This window comes from Ascaphus truei, chromosome 4 (genome assembly GCF_040206685.1).
Source record: "Ascaphus truei isolate aAscTru1 chromosome 4, aAscTru1.hap1, whole genome shotgun sequence".
Lineage (NCBI taxonomy): Eukaryota > Metazoa > Chordata > Amphibia > Anura > Ascaphidae > Ascaphus > Ascaphus truei.
Genome location: NC_134486.1, coordinates 57,934,521 through 57,955,403, shown reverse-complemented (window position 1 = coordinate 57,955,403; position 20,883 = coordinate 57,934,521). Strand labels below are relative to the sequence as shown.

The 20,883-nt window shown below is 40.8% G+C and overlaps 1 protein-coding gene across 1 annotated transcript in view; it reads right to left on the bottom strand.

Moving 5' to 3' along the window:
* TTC7A (tetratricopeptide repeat domain 7A) overlaps window positions 1–20,883 on the bottom strand; it is a 388,284-nt gene that overhangs the window by 345,698 nt on the left and 21,703 nt on the right. The window contains exon 3 of the mRNA XM_075595818.1: window positions 14,096–14,264. Coding sequence (XP_075451933.1) covers window positions 14,096–14,264 — 169 coding nt within the window. The remainder of the gene's footprint in view (window positions 1–14,095; window positions 14,265–20,883) is intronic.

Sequence of the window (20,883 nt, the reverse complement as noted above, 5' to 3'; positions counted from 1 at the left end):
TTTTCTTCCAGGTAAGAAAACTGTATTATATTTCTGCAATATGTAAAGACTCCTTTTTTTCTCTTCCCTCTGCTTTTTTTTCTTCATAACTCTCTTGTACACTTATAGAAAAATACTTTGCAAACACCAGCACAAATATGCCAACCAAAGCGCAAATACAAGAAAAAGAATCCTGCTGGGAACCCCTCTGAGATTCCAATAGCCTCAGATGAACCATGGTCTAATGATATGGCTAAGGATATAGCAGGCAAAGTTCCTGGATTTCTTATCTTTATGCTAGATTCGAGATTTGCAAGCCTAAAAAAAGGCAACGGAAATGAAGCAAGAACTTTTTCGATAGCAGTCAAACATTGCAGAAATGCAACAGAGAATGTCTGATTCAGAAGACTCCCTGAATACACATTCTCAGAAACTTGACATTCTCATAAAGGAAAACTCCCCTCTCAAGTACAAGTTAGACAAGTTAGTCAGTGCATTCTAAAGATCTCATCACTTTTGTGTCAACAAATCTCTTGACTTTCATAAAAATAGGTTCAAGTCTTATCCCTTTTAGGATAGACAGAGCTCATAAACTGAGTCCATACAGAAGAAGTGGTGAAGATACACGGAGAGCAAGACCGATCATATTGTAGCTAAGTTTTTAGACTTCCAAGATAATTTGGTTTTACGAAGGTCATCATTCAGGACAATCCCAGATCTTATGTGGAAGATAAATCCTTATTTTGCAGGAATTTTTTGCAAACTTTGCCAAAAAAGAGGTAGAGTTTCCAGCAGATATGCCCTGACCTAGCCAAGCAGCAACTAAGATTTGCCTTGATGTACCCGACTCAGCTTAAAATATTTAACAAAGATGGAACAAAAACTTCCGACACACTGAATTGACTAGAGTATCTAGCGACTTATCGAGGTTGATGAAAATGTAGCACAGGATCCCTGCCAACTAACTATCTTCCATTCGGTTGTGCTTAGCCAGACAGTCCAAGAAAGAAATGCCATGGTTCATTTCAATTTTTCACTTGTTCATTTCTCTTCTTCCCGTGGGACACATGGGCACCATATTGCTTACTGTCTAACAGGGTTGGATTCTGGTCCCATGCATTGTAGATTTTACACTGCTTGATATTCTTTGTTTCACAAGTTATTTCCCATCTCTAGAAAATCTAACATGTCATTATTCTGATGCAAATTATCTGTACAATGAAGCCATTTGTCAAACTTGATTATGAAAAGTCAGTCATTCTCCGACACAGCTATACTCCCTACATTTTAGTCTCCGTAACTAGCAACAATATAACATTTACCTCTTAGAACGTAGGCGTTTTTAACTCTCTTGCAAGTTTGAGGAAAAATCTTTAACCACTTAAAGAGGCTGAATTCACTTTCCTACAAGAGACCCATTTAACTGATAGTGAACCCATGAAACTTAATAGGGAATGAATTAATTTCGTTTGGCTCACATAATCGTAAGAAACAAGGAGTTTTGATTTTGATAAAGAGAGGAATTCCGTTTCATTTATCTAGGCAAGAAGCCGATCCAGAATGCAGATGGCTCATCATAGAGATGCTGTTTGTGCCAGTGACCTTTCTAAATATATATATGCCGCTAATGTATTCTGTAAATTATTTTCTCAATGCCAGTTAGCAAAATTGCCACTAGAAAAACACTGCTTATTTGATATTGGGTTGAAAATGGGTAGGCACGTTGTTCTTACCTCACTAGTAAGGTCAAGACATATATAGTTGCAAAATAAACAAACATTTATTGTAGAAAGATCTACATGAAAAATAAAAAAGTAACTAGACTCTCTTAGAAAAGAAAAATAGAATAGATTAAAATGGTATCAGAACTGTAGATCCAGTAAAAATAGCGGAAATTATTAGAAATTCTACCAAAAACTATATTCCCAAAACCAGGGCCACGAACAGGGGGGGGAAAGCCGGGACAACTGTCCCGAGCCATGGGTTGTGAGGGGCCCAGCTGGCCGACCCTGGAAGTTGGACCTAGCCAGAGGTCGGGCCCAACAACAGAGTGTGAGGGAGGGAAGTGGGGGGTTAATGATTGTGAGGATGGGTAGGAGGTGTTAATGAGTATGCTTTGGCGGGAGAGAGTCTGGTGTGGGTGAGAGGTAGGCCCGGCAGGAGGCCCGCATGGGAGAGAGAGGCCCGCAGCAGATGGGGAGAGCCGGGGCACCAGAGGCCTCAGACCACCAGCAAGGTAATTTGTGTGTTTGTATTTTCTCTGTGGGAGGAGATTATTGTATTTTATGTGTGTGGGAGGGGGGTTATTGTATTGTGTGTTGGGGGTTATTGTATTTTGTGTGGGTGGATTATTATATCTTTTGTGTGGAGTGGTATTGTATTTTGGGATTGTGGGGGGGTTTTGTGGGTCTTGTGGAGGGGGGAGTGTGTGTGGACGGGGGGAAGGAGTTCGAGGAGGGAGGGATTGAGGGAGCAGAATTGAGCGATATGGGTTATTAAGTGATAGCGGAGTGGGGAAGAGTGAGAGGAGAGAGGGGGTGGAAGAGAGAGGTGAGATGGGGAGAGTAAGTGAGGAAGAGAGGAAGAGTGAGAGAGATACATGGAGAGAGGGGGAAATAGAGAATGGAGAGAGCGTGGATGTGGGAAAAAAAGGGGGGGAGCTAGCAGGGCCACCGACACTGGAGGCGGGGGTGGTCCAAACTTTAGTCCTGGGCCTTGGGAAACCTGCTGAAGGCCCGGGTACCCGCAAGTGGTATTTTTATTTACTCTACCCAAGAAGAACTTTTTAATGTATCTGCAGGGCAGACACTATATTTCAAACCTGTGCTCCAGATCTCCTGAAGGGTAACAGTCTAGACTCCGCTCTAAGGATTTCATATCAAATTGGATTCTCAACTTTTGTATCCCCTTATAACTATAGCAAAGTACATGCAAATTTCTCAGGTTCTTGTTTGGAGTGGGGCGATAACAAAGCGGATTTCATACACTGTTTGGAATTGCAGGAAGATCAGAACTTTTAGGGGAAAAACGATCACTTACATTAATATATTAAGCTCGTAGCTGAAACCCCACCATATAACAATTTTGTTGGGTGATATGTCCTCAATTAATAGGAAATTAATTACTCTGATCATATTAGCTGCACACAAAAAAAAATCCCTCTTCACGAATTGGCTAAAATTCAATCCTCCTAACCGAGATTCTTTTTGGTATAACAAACAGACAGAGATTCGACTCCATGTTTGATAAGGAATCCAGAGCAGGGAAATTCCTAGAACAATGAAAACCTTTTATTGTAGAACCAACAAAGAATGTAAGGGATGTAGTACTAGAAAACTTTAAACACACAAAGCAATACAGGCATACCCCGCTTTAAGGACACTCACTTTAAGTACACTCGCGAGTAAGTACATATCTCCCAATAGGCAAACGGCAGCTCACGCATGCACCTGTCATCACGTCATGAAAAGCAATATCGGCTCCCTACCTGTACCGAAGCTGTGCGCAAGCAGGGAGACTATAGAGCCTACTACAAATGCGTTATTTACATCAGTTATGCACGTATATGACGATTGCAGTACAGTACATGCATCAATAAGTGGGAAAAGGTAGTGCTTCACTTTAAGTACATTTTCGCTTTACATACATGCTCCGGTCCCATTGCGTATGTTAATGCGGGGTATGCCTGTATATTGAAGCACTTCAGGTTAAGAAGACTTTTCTCTGTTTGAATAACTCTCAAGGTGTGGAAATGTATAATTTATGATTTCAGGTTTGTTTAATGTTGACATATTAGGCTCTGTTAAAGAAAAAAAATCAAACTTGGTAGGCACATTGTTCTTAACCTCACTAGTAAGGTCAAGACATATTTAGTTGCAAAATAAACAAAAATTAAAAATAATTCCATAACACATATCTTGTTTTTATTCAACACAGACTTTGTTTATTCTTACTCAACTCCTGTTAACAATTTACTGGACTTCGATCTCATTGCAAATGTGTAATATTTTGAATGGCTTATCATATCTGTATTTAAATACTCTATGTACACACGTACCGTGATATTTGTATTATTGTACCTGTCTCAATAAAAAAATAAAAAAAATAAAAAATAAAAAAAACATTATAAAAAGGAATAGAAAATTAAACAACCTTATTCACCTCCAAAAAGCTTTTGCTATTTCTAATTGGCTAGTACGTACTATGTTAGAAACACCAGGAACTTGAGGTGTCAAGTCCGTCAAGATTAACGGGTCCAGGAGATTAGCCCCTCTACAATCTCTGACTGATATCACCCAGTTTCTTGGCTCCATTTCCTCTCTGAATGAGAAGAGTGAGCTGCTAGTTCTTGGGGATTTCAACTTCAATTGGCTTGACCCTAAAAACCACAAAATCCACACACAAATTAAATCGCTTCACCTATCGCAACTCATTTCCCAACCCACACGGACAAACCTGAAATCGCACAACCATTCCTTGTTTGGCTGGATTCTCTCCTCAAATCCCAGCAGAATCCAATCCTCTGGCATCCTTCCTGACATTATCAGTGACCACGCAATAGTGTACAGTGTAAGGAAAATTAAACCGCCCCAATCAAGCCCTAAAGTTCTCCTCACTAGAACATTTAAGAAACTTTAACCCACAACAGTTTCTGGCTGACCTTACCAACTGCCCTTGGCACAGAATCGATTTAATTCCTGACCCTGATTCTGTGCTCGACTATTTCCAATCCGAGTTCTTAAAACTCTGCGATACCCATGCTCCACTACGCAGAATAAGGGTACGGGGTGCCCACCTTCCATGGGTTACACCTGACCTCATAGCACTCTACCAGTTCAGGGATGCCTTGGGGAAAAGCCACAAAGTAACTGGCACTACCAAGGATCTCAATCACTACAGATGCCTGAGGAACATGTGCATAAGGCAAACAAGGCATGCAAAAGCACAATATTACTCTGACAATCTCCTCCAGAACACATAAAACCCAGCTAACTTCTGGAAGGTTATCAACAACATATTCCAGCCTTCTAACCATCAACAGCCAAGTAATATCACTAAGGGTGAAATTACTCTGACAAACCCCACGACATTGCAAATGCATTCAATGATTACTTTGTGGGGTGTGCTACCAACTTATTAGCAAAACGCAGCCCAAACCACAAACCTGAATCTCATCCTGGGAGTACCCACATAGCCCCACCCCCTCCCAACACTGCCCACAGTTTTCAATTTGGCCCAGTATCCGAAGAGGAGATTACACAAGCGCTTCTCAAATTAAAACTAAGCAGCCAATGTGGACCTGACTTACTACAATCTAGGTTCCTAAGACTTGGTGCCCCAGCCATTGCCAAACCAATTGCTTCCATAGTCAACTCTATCCTGTCTGCAGGCCATAGCCCTAAGACCTGGAAAGCTGCCAGAGTTGCCCAATCTTCAAAAGTGGGGACAAAAACACTATCTCAAACTACAGGCCAATCTCCCTTCTCCCAATCCTAACAAGACAAATTTCCCTAGCCAATTCCAATCTGGCTTTCGCCCCAAACACTCTACCGTAACTACCCTGCTAAAAGTTTGCAATGAAATCCAATGTGGAATGGAACGGGGACAACTCACTGGTGCAGTATTCCTAGATTTTGCAAAGGCTTTTGATACTGTTGATCATGCTATCCTGCTTAAACTCCAGAGCTCTGGAATAGGGAAGCATGCTTTAAACTGGTTTCAGTCCTACCTATCAGGTAGATCCCAACATGTGTCCATCTCAGGCTCTAACTCTAACCCCCTGGATATCACCTGTGGTGTCCCGCAAGGCTCTGTTCTGGGGCCCCTACTCTTCTCAGTGTTCATCAATGATCTTCCCACAGCTTGTCAGGAAGCCCCAATACACATTTATACAGATGACACAATCCTATATGCACACAGCCATAGCCTCTCTGACCTTCAACACATACTTCAGTCTGATTTTTTCAGACTCGAAAACTGGATTTCACAAAACAAACTGTTTTTTAAACACTGACAAGACTGTAACAATGGTATTTGGGACCAAGACTAAATTTTTAAAGCTTCCAGCGACTTAGCTCTAGATTAGAACCAACACTAACACCACCCTAACACCTGTCACTAGTTTTAAATACCTGGGCATATGGTTTGACTCCCACTTAACATTCGGGATGCACATTGATACCCTGACAACCAAGACCTATGCCAAACTAGGGGTACTTTACAGGAACAAATCCTCCCTAAGTCTCCTGGTCAGAAAACGTATCGCACAGCAGATGCTAATGCCAATTATTGACTATGGAGATGTAGTATATGGCTCAGCACCTCAAACCCACCTTAGCAAACTTGACACCCTCTACAATTCAATTTGTCGTTTTGTTCTCCAATGCAACTGCAACACACATCACTGCAAAATGCTCAAATAACTAGATTGGTCATCACTCGAGTCTAGGCGCAAAGTTCACCTTTCCTGTCTTGCCTTTAAATTCTTTATGGGCAAGCTACCCAGCTATCTGAACAAGCTCCTCACCCCTTCCACATGCAGCACCTATCACCTGAGATCAGACTCCAAAAGACTGTTCATGGTCCCAAGACTCAACAAAGTACCCGGCCGCTCCTCCTTCTCTTACCGTGCACCCCAAAACTGGAACAACCTACCAGAGACTCTTACATCCACCACCAGTTTAAGTTCTTTCAAATCTAAGGCTGTCACACATTTTAATCTGGTCTGTAACTGTTTCATACGCCCATAATATATATTATCTTTAACCGTGCATGCAATGTCTTGTATATAATGTATACCCTGCTCATTTATGTAACTTTATTTGTAAACATGTATTATTTGTCTTAACTCTGTGCCCAGGACATACTTGAAAACGAGAGGTAACTCTCAATGTATTACTTCCTGGTAAAATATTTTATAAATAAAAATAAGATAGATAGTTACTGGATATATGTGTATATGTGCTTTCCAGCATGCAACAGTTAACCTCCTCTGTAGAGACAAGCTGCAGATGCAGCTAGCTAAGACAGAACTCCTAAATGAACAGGGGTTTAAAAGGCAGGCAGGAAGCTGCCACATGGGAAGAGACTTTTCCCCAACCAGGACGAGACTGGTTGGTCAGGTCCCCAGGCCTGCAGGGAGTAGAGTCTTGGGGCCATCTAGAAATTACATCCAGGAAACAGAATCGCCATGGGTGCGAACAGACCGCAGGATGCGGCCCTGCTCCACAGAACCGGCGTTCCAGACCAGAGGAGAAAGCGCTGACGTCTGTCTGGGCTCTTCACGAAAGTCTTCTAGGGTTAATTAGAGAAATAACAGGATAATACAAAGCATTATGTTGCTTAACTCAGGCTTCTGTATTTATTGTATATAAAAAGGTCTATGCAGAATTACGCTATGTTCCCGTCTTTTCTTATCCAAGATTGCCAAGAAGAATTGATGAGCCTGATTTAGACATCCACTTTGTGAGTGCATCAATACCCACCTAATCACTAACATTTCTGAGTGCCAGACATATTGCACAGTGGTTTTTTTTTTTTTGTGTGCGTTTTATCCCATATATGCTTCCTGAGGGGTACGCTGCAACTCAATCCCAACATTTCCGGTAAGACCATCTGGAAGGTCTCTTTGCTGGAGCAGCACCTCTAAAGAAGAGTGCTTGTATTTATCATTTCAATTTGCACTTTTCTATATACAGTATCACATTTATTCACTTCTCCATTATCATTGTATTGATCATAGCCAGTGTTCGACAAACCTATACATTTGCTCGCCCCGGGCGAGTGGATTTAACCCCCGGGCGAGTAAATATTGGCCCAAGCAGCACACGTTTGGTACTAGGTGGCGAGTAGATTTTTTTGTGTGGCGAGTAGATTTTTTGGTGATTTGTCAACCACTGATCATAGCTATGTAGATGGTTGCGCTTGGGTCTTTGTTTTGTATGTATTACTGGTCTGCCTACTATTGCGAGATTGGAGAAAAAAAAAAAAAAATGAAAAAAAATAATAAGGAGATAGATATACATACACACACATTCCAGACTATATGTACATATAATATAGTACATGGAAAAACTCTGACTTCAACTACAGTGAAGTTTGTAAGGCCTTACACCTGGCAGTAACAAATGTCAATGAGTAACAGATAGCAAAAACTTCTAATTATCTTACTGTAGTGCCAAGATTTAGGGAATTATCGCCGTCTACCAATTTCAATCAATGTGCCTCAACTGCTTGCAAAAAAGAAAGCACTGTGTGTTCCAACCTCAAAAAGTGCACAATTTATCTTTTGACTTTTAAAGATATAAAGGAACATATTCGCTTTAATCCAGCTGAGGTACAATCATTGAAATTTTCAAAGTTGTAGTCTGTGTGTGTGTGTGTGTTATGATATATATATATATATATATATATATATATATATATACGATACCGTTTGAGCGAATATCAGAGGCAGCACTCCAGAAAGTAGTCAAAAAAAAATTGTATTTAGTGTGACATATAAACCAACGTTTCGGTCCTCCACACAGGACCTTTCTCAAGGTGATGATCGTTCATCACCTTGAGAAAGGTCCCGTGTGGAGGACCGAAACGTTGGTTTATATGTCACACTAAATACAATTTTTTTTGACTACTTTCTGGAGTGCTGCCTCTGATATTCGCTCAAACGGTATCGTATAGCCTATTTGATTTATATAGGATTTGCACCCACCAATATCTACCTGACGGAGTGCCTTGTTCTCATTGATTCAATATATATATATATATACAGTGTTCGACAAACCTATAAATCTGCACGCCCCGGGCGAGTGGATTTAACATCGTGGCGAGTTTCTATTGGCCCAAGCAGCACACGTGTGGTACTAGGTGGCGAGTAGATTTTTTTTGTTCGGCGAGTAGATTTTTTGGTGATTTGTCGACCACTATATATATATATATATATATATATATATATATATATATATATATATATATATATATATATACAATGACCCCTACTAACTTTTTTTACAGGTTTATGGTGAGGTTCTGAGAAAAATGCAATTGATTGTTGCAATGATAAATAAATCTTTGAAGTGGGATCATTGTGTAAAAATACATGTGCACAAGTGCATTTTCACCATCTGTATGAAAATTAAACACTGAATGGAATAAATGTATTTATATTAGACACATTGTTTCTTTCCCCATAAACATTGTTCTATTTAAAAAAAATGTGTTTGACACAATCCATCTAATGATGTCCAATGTGATTCTTTATACCAGGGGTCTCCAGCTCAGTCCTCAAGGGCCACAAACAGGCCAGGTTTTATGGATATCCCGGCTTCAGCACAGGTGGCTCTGTCAGTGGCTTATTTAAAGACTGAGCCACTGATTGTATCCCTGCTTCAGCACAGGTGGCTCAACCTGGTTTGTTGGTGGCATTTGTGGAGTGAGTTTTAAACCCCTACTTTAAACAAACACTGCTGGAAAAAGAAAACTTTTAACAGAGATAAGATGGGAAGAGTAAGGCTTTTGGAGTCTTACATTTTCCAAATTAATAAGGACACAAATGTTGAATGAAAAACAATTCAACTGTTGCCCTAATTTTCAAGCTGAGAAGTCACAGGAGTGTGATTGCAACCATGAAATATTACATTAAGGAGTCATAGGCCTTTCACAGTAATATCTCTTTAATTAATGCCACTTTAGAGATGAACAATGTGGTTCTCTTCGGCGGGTTTATTAAGTACGGATCCACGACAGAGCTGATGGTTTTAAGAACAAAATTGTATGTGAAGGGAAATCTGTAGAAGGGAGATCTGTAGAAGGGAGATCTGTAGAAGGGAGATCTGTAGAAGGGAGATCTGTAGAAGGGAGATCTGTAGAAGGGTGAAGTTTGGGTGAGATTCGTAAATAGTTACTAGGAAAGAGGGAAGGGGAAAAACTTCGCTGCAACAGCATATGGTACTTAAATTTAATCTACCAATAAAAGGGGTGCTACCAGAGGATTTATTGTTAGACAATAAATAGCTGAGAGAAATGTAATTCCTCTTAATTGGTGCACACCCGTAATCATCAATTGTAATAAAGATCAGTAAATTGATCATGTATTTACCATATGGTGGCAAGTTAAAATATACCTTTTATTGAATCAATTAAAATAATTCAGCTGCTTGAACAAACACACCCATGTGAAGTAATTGGGTGAAAGAGAGTACAGTGATTTCACCTCTGCTGCTGGCAATTATGTTATGTTCTTAGGTCACCTGTAATTCTCTCACAGACTACTAACAAACACTTGGAATGATATGGTGTTATTAGTTATATAAGTGTGCACCAAACCCTGACAAACATCAACATAGAATTGAGCCTTATCGTGAACTAAAATAAAAAACACAACTGCAGCTGTAAGGAACTGCGAATTAAAACTAGCACAGAGGGATGTAATTACTGTGTTAAATCACAGGTGATAATCACCTGTAAATACACTATCACCAATTCTTTATTACAATTGATGATTAAGGGTGTGTACCAATGAAGAGGAAATTACATTTCTCTCAGCTATTTTTTGAGTGAGATGTACAAAGAAATCTGAAACGAGTCAAGAAAAAAAAAATGTAAAAAAAAAAAAGGAAAAATACATTCAAAATGTATCGTCTTTGCTCGAGTTTTGCAATGGGGACTAACTAGAAATGTATGATAGTGAGAACTCAGGGAACCAATAATATACGGTAAGATTGTTATTAATTACAGAACAATTTCCTTACTTCCCATACACATGTATTTTACAATGAACACATGACCAGGGAGGCTGCGAGGGATCTCCCCTCCCCCAATTGCCCAGTACCCACGTACAAATAATGACAGAGACCAGATCTGGAGGTATAAAGGCCGCAGCTGTTTTTTATTTAACATTAAATAATTGCTCCCCGCAGCGGGATTTTCCCACCAGCCTCAGACTGGCCCGCCAGCTCCCACGAGCCGCTGAGCAGAAACGCTCCTGCTGCTGCCACCACGTGAGCGGGCCAATGCAGGAGCTACCCTGTGCGCCATGCAAAATTGCTGGTAGGGAACGGACTGACCGTGCTCCCCGCCATCTGGGCTTTAAACTCTCCCTTCTCCTCCCCCTCCATGGTTGTGTCACTCCCTGCTCGCACCAGCGGGAAAGAGAGCGGCCAGGGAGCACTACGGAGATGAGGGAGTGCTTTGCCCCCTGGTCATGGTGGCCCCCCGACTGAGGCTAGGCGGCTGCTTTCTGGAGCCGTGTGATTCCCAAGCGTCCCAGAGATCCTACAGATAAATGACTTGCCGACTGTTACTTTTGGAGTCATTTATCAAGGGTCAAATTACAAAACATGTCAAACAGCTCGGTCTTTTTGTGCATTCTGCCACTTATGTGGCACAAGAACGTTAAAAAAAAAAAAAAAGAACGCATCATTTCTTGGTTCAAGGTAACAAATTAAAAGTTTAAAAAGTTTTATAAAATAAATAAATGCAAAAAAAAAAAAAAAAAAAAAAACACTTCCAAATCACACCAATCTTACATGAGTATCACCACCATGGGTATCGGCCTTTGTTATTGAATCATGAATACCCTCTTTTTGAAATGTAGCATTAACAGTTAACAAAAATAAATATTTATCAGCCACGTTTATAAAATGATTACAAAAGTGATACAAACACCAGAGGTATATTTAAAGATGACTGCACAGATTCAGTGGGTTAGACTACAAAACAGGTAGCAAGTGACGACTACAGCCAATGCGCAGTTTACAGCAGCATTACACTGTAGTTGCAGAGTGGTTGTTAAATGTTACATACAGGAGTCATGCAACAGGTCTTTTTCTTTACATACCATTGGATGAAATCTTTTCATCATAGAGTTCTCCAAGTAAGCTGGAGTGCATGCTGCAGAGAGTAGAAAGCAGTAGACAGGTAGCAAGATTATGGAAACATTTACAAAGGAATCCAAAAGCCATCCTGGAAAGAACTCACGAGAAGCATTTGTCTTTAGCATTATCTCCCAAAGCAGTAGAGCAGCAAAAAAGAGGAAAAGTTTGTGCTGTGTATAGTTACTTATTGAACACAAATCCGTTAGGTCGCAATATCATTTTTAGTTGAATGTCATACATACCATTAGAACGACATATACCTAGAAAATGCTGTCAAATGCATATTTTAATTTTAATTTATTTGAAAAAAAATACAATTGTTCTGATTTTGGTTACAGATATAGATATAGATTCGACTTTGTAAGGCATACACAGTTTTAAATAGAGAAGGGCGAAAATGGAAAAATCTGTTTCCCGGAATTCCACAGATCATTTTGACAAAATCCATCCCGCACAGTAAAATCCGCATGCGGATTGCATACATCAAAATCCGGGCAGATTCATTCAAATCTGTCATGGACTACAATCCAGACAGATTATTTTTTCAGAATCCGCGAACGAGAGAAACCTTTATAATTTTATTAGCGAGAACACCGCAGGTACCTGGCTGGGAGATATTGCAAAGTATATTTAAATGAGTCCCATCCCACACTTCTTAAAAGGAATTTCATACCAACTATAAATAGTTGGTAATAAGACTAAGGCACCAACCTAATGACAGGAATGGTGTCAGATCCAACAAGACTAGAATCCACAACCACTGTTTTTCTCGGCCAAAGCACTAGCAGTGTGAGATAAACCGTGTGGCTAATGCCACTGTCAAATCCTACTTTTGAGCTGCTCACTCATTTAGATAATGTAGCTATTAGGGTATATCACATGTATCTAAGGTATGCTCCACAAGGTACATTAAACTGTTAAACAGGAAGTGGACTGCTTTTAAAGGAAGCCAGGGGGAGAAAGCCACCACAGATAAATGCACTCATTTTGGTGCTACATGAAGGATATGTACAAAAATAGCTACGGTATAACAGGACAATGACAAAAATATTCACTGTGCCATTTGCCAGAGTGCGGGCCACATACTGAATTTAAATACTTTATTTTGCAACAAATAAAACTCTACAAACTGCAGGAAGTGTTTCCACTTTCTTCCCACAGCCCACAAAATGTTATTGGGTTGACAAGTCTAAGGCACCTTAGGAATGAGGTATGGTGTCGGACCCAACAGCAGTTGAACCCCCACAATCTCGGTTATTCAGAACAACAGCTCTAGCAGTGTGAGCTAAACCAGCTGATGGGTTGTAGTGCACACTGTCTACTAACAGCATACCTCCAAGGGATATCTATTTTGTTGATTGTAACCTTGAAAGCACTTCAAGTACAAAGTAATAATATGTACTGAGGGCTATGAGTTACTGAAGCCAGCTGACATTAAATAAAAGATTAACAGAACAAGGGCTACCTCACTGTACTGGGTTAGAATAAAATGGGTGCCACCTCTGCTGCCCAAAGGATTACACAGTTATAAGTGCAGTGACAAGCAAGCACTATTATGATTTGTAGACGAAAATTCTTGATACTATTTTATTAGACCAGATCTGTGCAAATCTCATTTATATAGATTGTACAGGGGACATGAAATCCCTTCTATGTACCTATCTATTTAAGCGGATAGGGTTTCTTTGAAGGTGACTGCACCTCTGAAGAAGCCAACGTGTGATTTAATGTATTTTGATTTTTCAAATCTGTATTATCAAACAAGCTCTAAAATCAGGAGTCTTTTGTTGTGCAAATATAAATATACAGGCTTCATTCACTGTACTAGGCCTAGGACGAGAACACATTGTGGTTTGATCACCCTCAGATCTTGTGATTTTTATAATGACATGTTCTTTTATTATTCACAATATAAAACTCATTTACTTACTAGATGTGTGAGGAGGGGGGTGAAATCGTACAATCATTATTATACTTGTAGTGATGTTTCACATGACACCAACACAAAGGGTGACATGCTCACTGCCACAAGAGACTGCAATGTAATGTTTAACAATGTAGTGCAGTTTCCGGTGGCATTTACTGTAGGTTGCAATCCCATTTTCTGGTACCAACTAGATGGGTGTTGGGAAACTCTTTAATATGGTTCACTATAGTAAACACAGTCACGCAGAGTATTATTTTCCACATCTCATATATCCAGGTCGTCAATCTCTTATTCAGGACGAGCAAATCTCTTTTACCTTTGATAACAAAAGCTTCCGTCACAAGACGCATCTGATACAATGGCTCATCTTCCAATGACATGTCATCGATTCCTGCTCGAGCGTACATACTGACGGCATCCCTGTAAGATCCCTCAATGTAATGCAGCTTTCCCAGTGTCAGCAGGGCTTCCGTCATATATTTAGGCTGCAAAATAGAAGCAGGTTTCCTTTGGATGAAAAACATAGCAATCAAATGAAGTTAATGATAGCAAGCACAATCTTTAACTATAATCATTTTGATTGCAGAAACCGCCGCTACGCAAGGTAGTTAGGAACAGTAATACAGTGAACGCATTCACTTATTTTATAGATTCTCTGACATTTTATACAACTGTTTCATTGTGTAATATATATGAATAGATTTCAGACTGCATTTCTTTACTGCTTTTGCCTTGAGAAGAACGCATGACAGAAACTCATGTGATACAATATAGTGGATAAAGTTCTAGGAAGCTCTGAGAAAACTCACAAAAGCTGACATTTTTACGAGCCATGGACATAGTGTGTTAAACTAAATTATTTGCCAAAACCCCCCCATAAAGATTGCCTAATGAATTATATAATCAAAACGACTATGGTAGGACTATTTTTAATTTAGAAATTAATAATGTTATATGTATAATTGACAGTCTTTGAACTGTAAATGTGTTAGGATTATGTGGGTACATGGAGTTCATGTTTAACTGTTTGCACCTATTATTAATTACACTCAATTCCTCTGGAAGCAATCATAACAACTATTGGGACAGGTAAGAAGGCTATGGCCCCAGTCATCCCTGTGGCACCTGCAGAGACTACATCTGCGATCGGTGGTCTGTAGGGGAGCGCTGTGGGGTGGGGCCATGACGGGGCATATCTGCCCTGCCATTGGCTGCGCATCGACCACGTGACTGTGTCGCTGCACAGGAAGACAAAATTCTTGTCTTCCCTGCTAGTGTACGCATCACAGCGCTTTGTGCGCCCACACACACCCACAGCCACTGGGGCCTGCTGTGCAGTGCTGTGTGGCATGCACGCCGTAGGGCTCAGCCTAAAGGGAGAGAGGTGTATTACAACATTAAAACCCCTGATGAAGCTGCAGACAGATTTTTTTTTTTTTACTATTGTGCTTTCGGTAGACAGCACAATTTGCACTTTCCCAGAGCAAAGATTCCTCCAGTCTGACGCAGTGTGCAAGCGCCCCCCATGCATTGGAGACCTCTGGAGATTACCAGCTGTTCTGAGGGAGCAGTGCTTGTTTGGAAGAAAGGTGCAGGTGTCCCGTTAACAACATCCAAAGCTCGATTTAATTGGCTATTCTGTAAGTGCAATTGGAATTGCCTGCGTATTTAATACAAACTTACAGTATTACACCATGTTTGCCTCTCTTCCTCTTTTTTTCATTGCATTAGGACTCTCTTTTACTGATGAGGTCCTTTAATCCATTTGGAGGACGACGCTATCGTTATACCAGTTTGCCATCATTGCCTACTAACATTCACACCTTTCTGGGCCCTTTGCACTTTGTACTATGAGAGACTCAAATCTACCTTTACATACTAGTACAAATCAACATTGTCTTATCACAGGACACTTTAACTGGAAGGGTTTTGATGTGGCCCTTGGAATCTCAGCTGACCAAGCAACTAGTATGAAATTAGCAGGAGCAAAGTGCAAATTTTTACATTTAAACCTTCTACGTCCAAATCTTTTCTGATCTGGCTCCTTATATGGGTTGTTGATGACAAGCGCCATATTGAGTCGCTCTTTATGGAGAACTGGCTGAAGAGCCCAATCCTATGGCAGAGCACAGTCAAGTAAATAAAAGGAGTACTTTCAACGAACTGGCAATACTTCTAAACTAGAGGTCTTTCACTACAATGGCCACTACAATAACAAACAGAAAACTCAGCCTTCATTTACTATCTCAATATTCTATCCATATGGTCTAGCATCATAGATCACAGACCCATCTAACATCCACGCAGAATACTGTTCTTGGAGCTGCTGTATAACATGATCTGCTCAGATTAACAGGTAGCCTAGAAACTGAAGGTTGTCATTCATGCTGGGGTAATCTGCAGACCCCCTGAACAAGATGAGGAATTAGACAGGGTGTTAATAGAGAACATTTCTACGATGATAATGAAAGGAGAGTTAATCGTTATGGGAGACTTTAAACTGCCAGATGTGGACTGGTATGTCTTTGTTGCATGTTTAGCCAGTAGCAGGAACATCATCGATTCCTTGCAGGGGGCATCTCTTAAACAATTGGTTAGGGACTCCATTTGCAAGAAAGCAATACTGAACGTAATACTTACAAATGGGGAGAAAGTCCCAGATGTAACTGTGGTTGAGAGCTTTGGTTCCAGCGATTATCTATCTGTGTGGTTTAGAATAGATGGAGGCTTGGTCATACCCCACAAAAACTAAAGTTTTAGATTTTGAGAGAGCTGATTTTTCAGAGATGGGAAAATATTTAGGGGATTCTTTGTAAGGGTGGAGGTATTTAGTGGAGTGCAACAGCAATGGAAAAAAAACTAAAATATGCAATACTAAAATCAACAGACATTTTTGTAAAGCAAGTAAGTAAAAGCACAAGAAAAAGACAACCTGTATGGTTCTCAAAGGATGTGACGGGTATTGTGAATGCTAAACACACAGCTTTTAGGAAATATAAGCAGACACAAAAAAGTAAGATAAGAGAGCTGTATCATGTTAGCCAGAAGGAAGTCAAACAAATAAATCAGATGTGTACAAGCTCAAGCAGACAAAAACATAGCACAGCTAGTAAACAGGGACAAAGGGAAGTGAAATGAGAAAACAAAAATGAGGAATACCAAAACTAAAAGGCAGAAAAAGATGGGCATGAAGCCAGAGACAAAAAGGTATAGCACACCACTATAATAATTATTTTTTCTCAGTTATTACAGCCGAAGGGATATGGGAGGGACCACAGTTAGGAAACAGAAACATAAATAGAAAGGAAGTGGACACAAAACCATTCAGAAAGTAGAAAGTCTTTCAGGAATTATTAAAACTGAATGTGAACAAGTCAACATGCCAGACAGGCTATATCCCAGGATACTAAAGGAGTTTTGGGATGTGCAGGTAACACCATTAACAGAGCTATTTAAGCAGTCACTATTATCATCAGGTCTGGTTCCAGATAACTGGAGAAGCGCAAACTTAGTCTTCTTCACAAAAGTGGACGCAGGGTAGAGGCAGATAACTATAGGCCAGAGCACCTGATGTCAGTAGTGGGGAAATTCATGGAAACACTTTTGAAAGAAATACTAATTGTTGAATATTTGAAGTCAAGCAACTGACAAGATCATAGGGACCAAAAGATTTAATGGGTGGAGATCATGTTAAACATACCCAATTCATATTTTTGATTGGGTAACTAAGGTAATAGAGCTGGGTGGAGCAGTAGATGTAGAGTATCTAGATTTTAGTAAGGCCTTTGACACTCTCCCACACAGAAGACGTATAAACAAGTTGCAGTGCTTGGCATTGAACTCTATGGTGGTTGAATTGCTAAGACATTCATTCAAGGATAGGTGACAGAGTTGTGATAAATGGAGCATATTCAGAGGAGGAGAAGGTAACCAGTGGTGTAACTAAGGGATCTGTGCTGGGATGGGGGCTTTTTAATATCTTTATTAGTGACATTGCAGAGAAGTATGCCTTTTTGCAGATGGCACAAAGATCATCTGTAAAAGGGTTGGCACTGCAGGGGCTGAGGGGGGAGACAAAAGTATTAATGATTTAAATAGATTAGAGGAATTGGCTAGCTTGTGGCAACTACAATTTAATGCCAATAAGTGCAAAATAAGACACTTGGGTTACAAAAATTCAAAGGCAGAATGCAGAATACAGAATTACTGGCACGAAAATGTCAATTTCTCTAGAGGAAAGGGACCAAGGAGTGATTATTTCAGCTGACTTAAAAGCAGGCAAGCAATGTAACAAAGCAATGGGGAAAGCTAGCAGGATGTTAGGTTGTATAGGGAGAGGTGTTAGCAGCAGAAAGAGGTAATGATGCCACTTTGTAGGCGATTGGTGAGACCTCACTTAAAGTACTTGTTCAGTTCTGGAGACCATTTCTCCAGAAGGACATTAGCGATTGTGCAAAGGCGGGCTATTAAAACGGTGAAAGGTGTACATCATAAAACATCTCAGGAAAGACTAAAGGATTGGCAGAGGGTGATAAGATAGAAACGTTGAAATATATAAAGCGTTTCAAAGTATAAGTGTAAAGCATATTTTAGAGAAAGATAGAGGCCATGCTCTAAGGCCAGGGCCATGGTCCAAAAGACAGCGCTGAGCCGTGCTGACCACACCACGTACCCTCATCATCCCTACTGAGTGCGGCTTTAGATGGCGCTTCCGCAGGCGTGCGGAATTGCAGCCGACAGTGAAATTACATTTTTCCCGCTGAGGTAAGCGGAGGGCTGGTCACGTGACCGCCAAAATCCAGTGGCATTCCGTGACGTGGCGCGCTAGCCCCGCCTCCTGCCTCGCCTTCCACCCGGCTCACAAGCGCGTCCGCTGACGCTCATGCAGGGACACAAAAAAGCTCCTGCTTGAGCAGGAGTGCATGAGCGAGGCCTGAAGCTGGAAGTTTGTAGGCTCAAGGGAAATGTAATAAAGTGCTTCTTCATACAAAAGGGTGGTGGATTCAAGGAAGATCCTCCCAACAGAGGTGGTGGAGGCAACTAAGGGAATACTAAAAAGGTTCAGACACAAGGATATACAAAATATAAAAGAAAGTCAGGGTGAGAGCAGATAGGAAAAAGGCCGGACTAGGTGGGCCAAGTGGATCTTATCTGCAGTCAAATTCTATGTTAAAGAGAGCACGAGAAGGTTACTCAGAAACAGAAGGCAAGTCCAGTGTCAGGATCGGTGCTAAACTCCGCTCCCGGACGCGTCACGCAGCATCATAGCGGACGCACGCTGGGCTCCGTCCGTGTCGCACTGCCGGGAGGCAGAATTCTGGAGGGATGAACTTTGGCCTCCGCTCCCGTGACGCAAGTTTGATGGAAAGGTTTCCTGAGGACACGGGCGCCGCACGCTACCTGCGCGCGCACGCCGTGCTGTAAGTAACGATGATGAGATTAATCTCAGCTGCTCTTCACCTGCCGCACATCCGTTACCTCCTATCAGCACACAGTTTATGTTTGATTACCTCACTCCCTGCAGTCTTTCCATTGGGTCCCAGTTCTTAATATGATCAGTCAGCCCCTAGGCAATTGGCTGAGCATAAACTCCTTTTTATGTACCTGTGCTTGCTACTAGCTGTTCCTTGCTGTTGCTGCACCTTGCCTTGTCCTTCTCGTTGTGACCTCAGCTCGTACCTGGACCTCTGCCTTCTCGAACCCCTGGACCTCGGCTCGCTTCTGGATTCCCACTCTCTCCTCGACCACGGATTACGACTACTCTCCACTCTCCAACCCCCGACTACGGCAAGTACCTTGACCTACCTGAATTCTCCTACCCTGACCCGGCTACACAACCCTGACTCTGCAATCCGGACTCGGTCTCGCGGTTGTAGGTCGGTGTTTATCTACATCCCCACCTCAGCCCCGCGGTCTTGTCCTGTTTGTGGTGAGCACATGTGACAGCCAGACATTTTAAGACTAAGAATAGTAACCACAAATCATACAGAAGATTGGATGTGTTTCTTCTCAAAACATTTTTGAGACAACCACAGGAAATAAAAGCATTCTATTAAATAATCTTAGAAATGTGCATTTAAATCAATAAAGTAAAACCATTCAAACTCCAGTTTGCATTTCAGATGAGACAGAAAATGCAAAAAAAAAAAACCCAGTCTGTTTTGTTTAAAAATGGGTTCATAAAGTTATAATCCGCCCTATTATCAAAGAAAGAATTAAACTAAATCCATTTTTTTACATTACAATAATACAAAATGCAATTATATTGGAAATTAGTTTCTATGATAATTCAGTGTGTAGATGTCTCAATTGGGAAGGATGGTTGGGTATTCGTGTAACAAAGGATTATTCTCAGTGTCTTAATGCTTCAAACTCAGCGCCAGAACTCACTGAGCCGCTCCTTCTCCCTGTACGCAGTATACCATTATAGTACTACTGTATTATAAATAATTTCCTTTGTACAATGACAGGATAAACAATATCTGCCACCATTAGGGGACAAGGGAAAAATGTTAAAATAGTTTTAGCCATGAAATTGTTTATTCAGCGAGCTGTGCTTTACATTAAGTTTTAAGAAAGTTAAAAAAAAAATATTATTTGATAGCTTGTTACAAATGAACTTATTTTAAAGCAATGCTCCTACCAAACCTCCCTCCCCCTCCTTTTTTTTATTTTTTATTATAGGGGCTCCTAAGAGATGAAACACGCCAGCTCCGAGTGACGGTGCGGCTTCCTATTGGTCTGCGTCACTCGGGAGATTTAAATGGGCATTCTCCCTTCCCCTGGAAGGGATTGAACTAGTTATGCCTTTACTGGTAAGTATCTCAGGAACCAGAGCTTAAAACAGCCCAGGTAAGCCATAGTGACCAACAGCTCTACATCCGGCAAACAAACTGCTTTAAAAACCGACAGTTTCTCTGTCATTTGCTATGAGTATTTTGATCATTAGTCTACGGTTTCACATTGAAAGTAAACTCAAAAATTATATTTCATTTGGCTAGAGCACTGATTGAGCCACCTGTGCTGAAGCAGGGATCTCCTGAAAACCTGACCTGTTGGTGGCCCTTGGAGTTGAGCGCCCCTAAGACAGAGAATAAACATTGA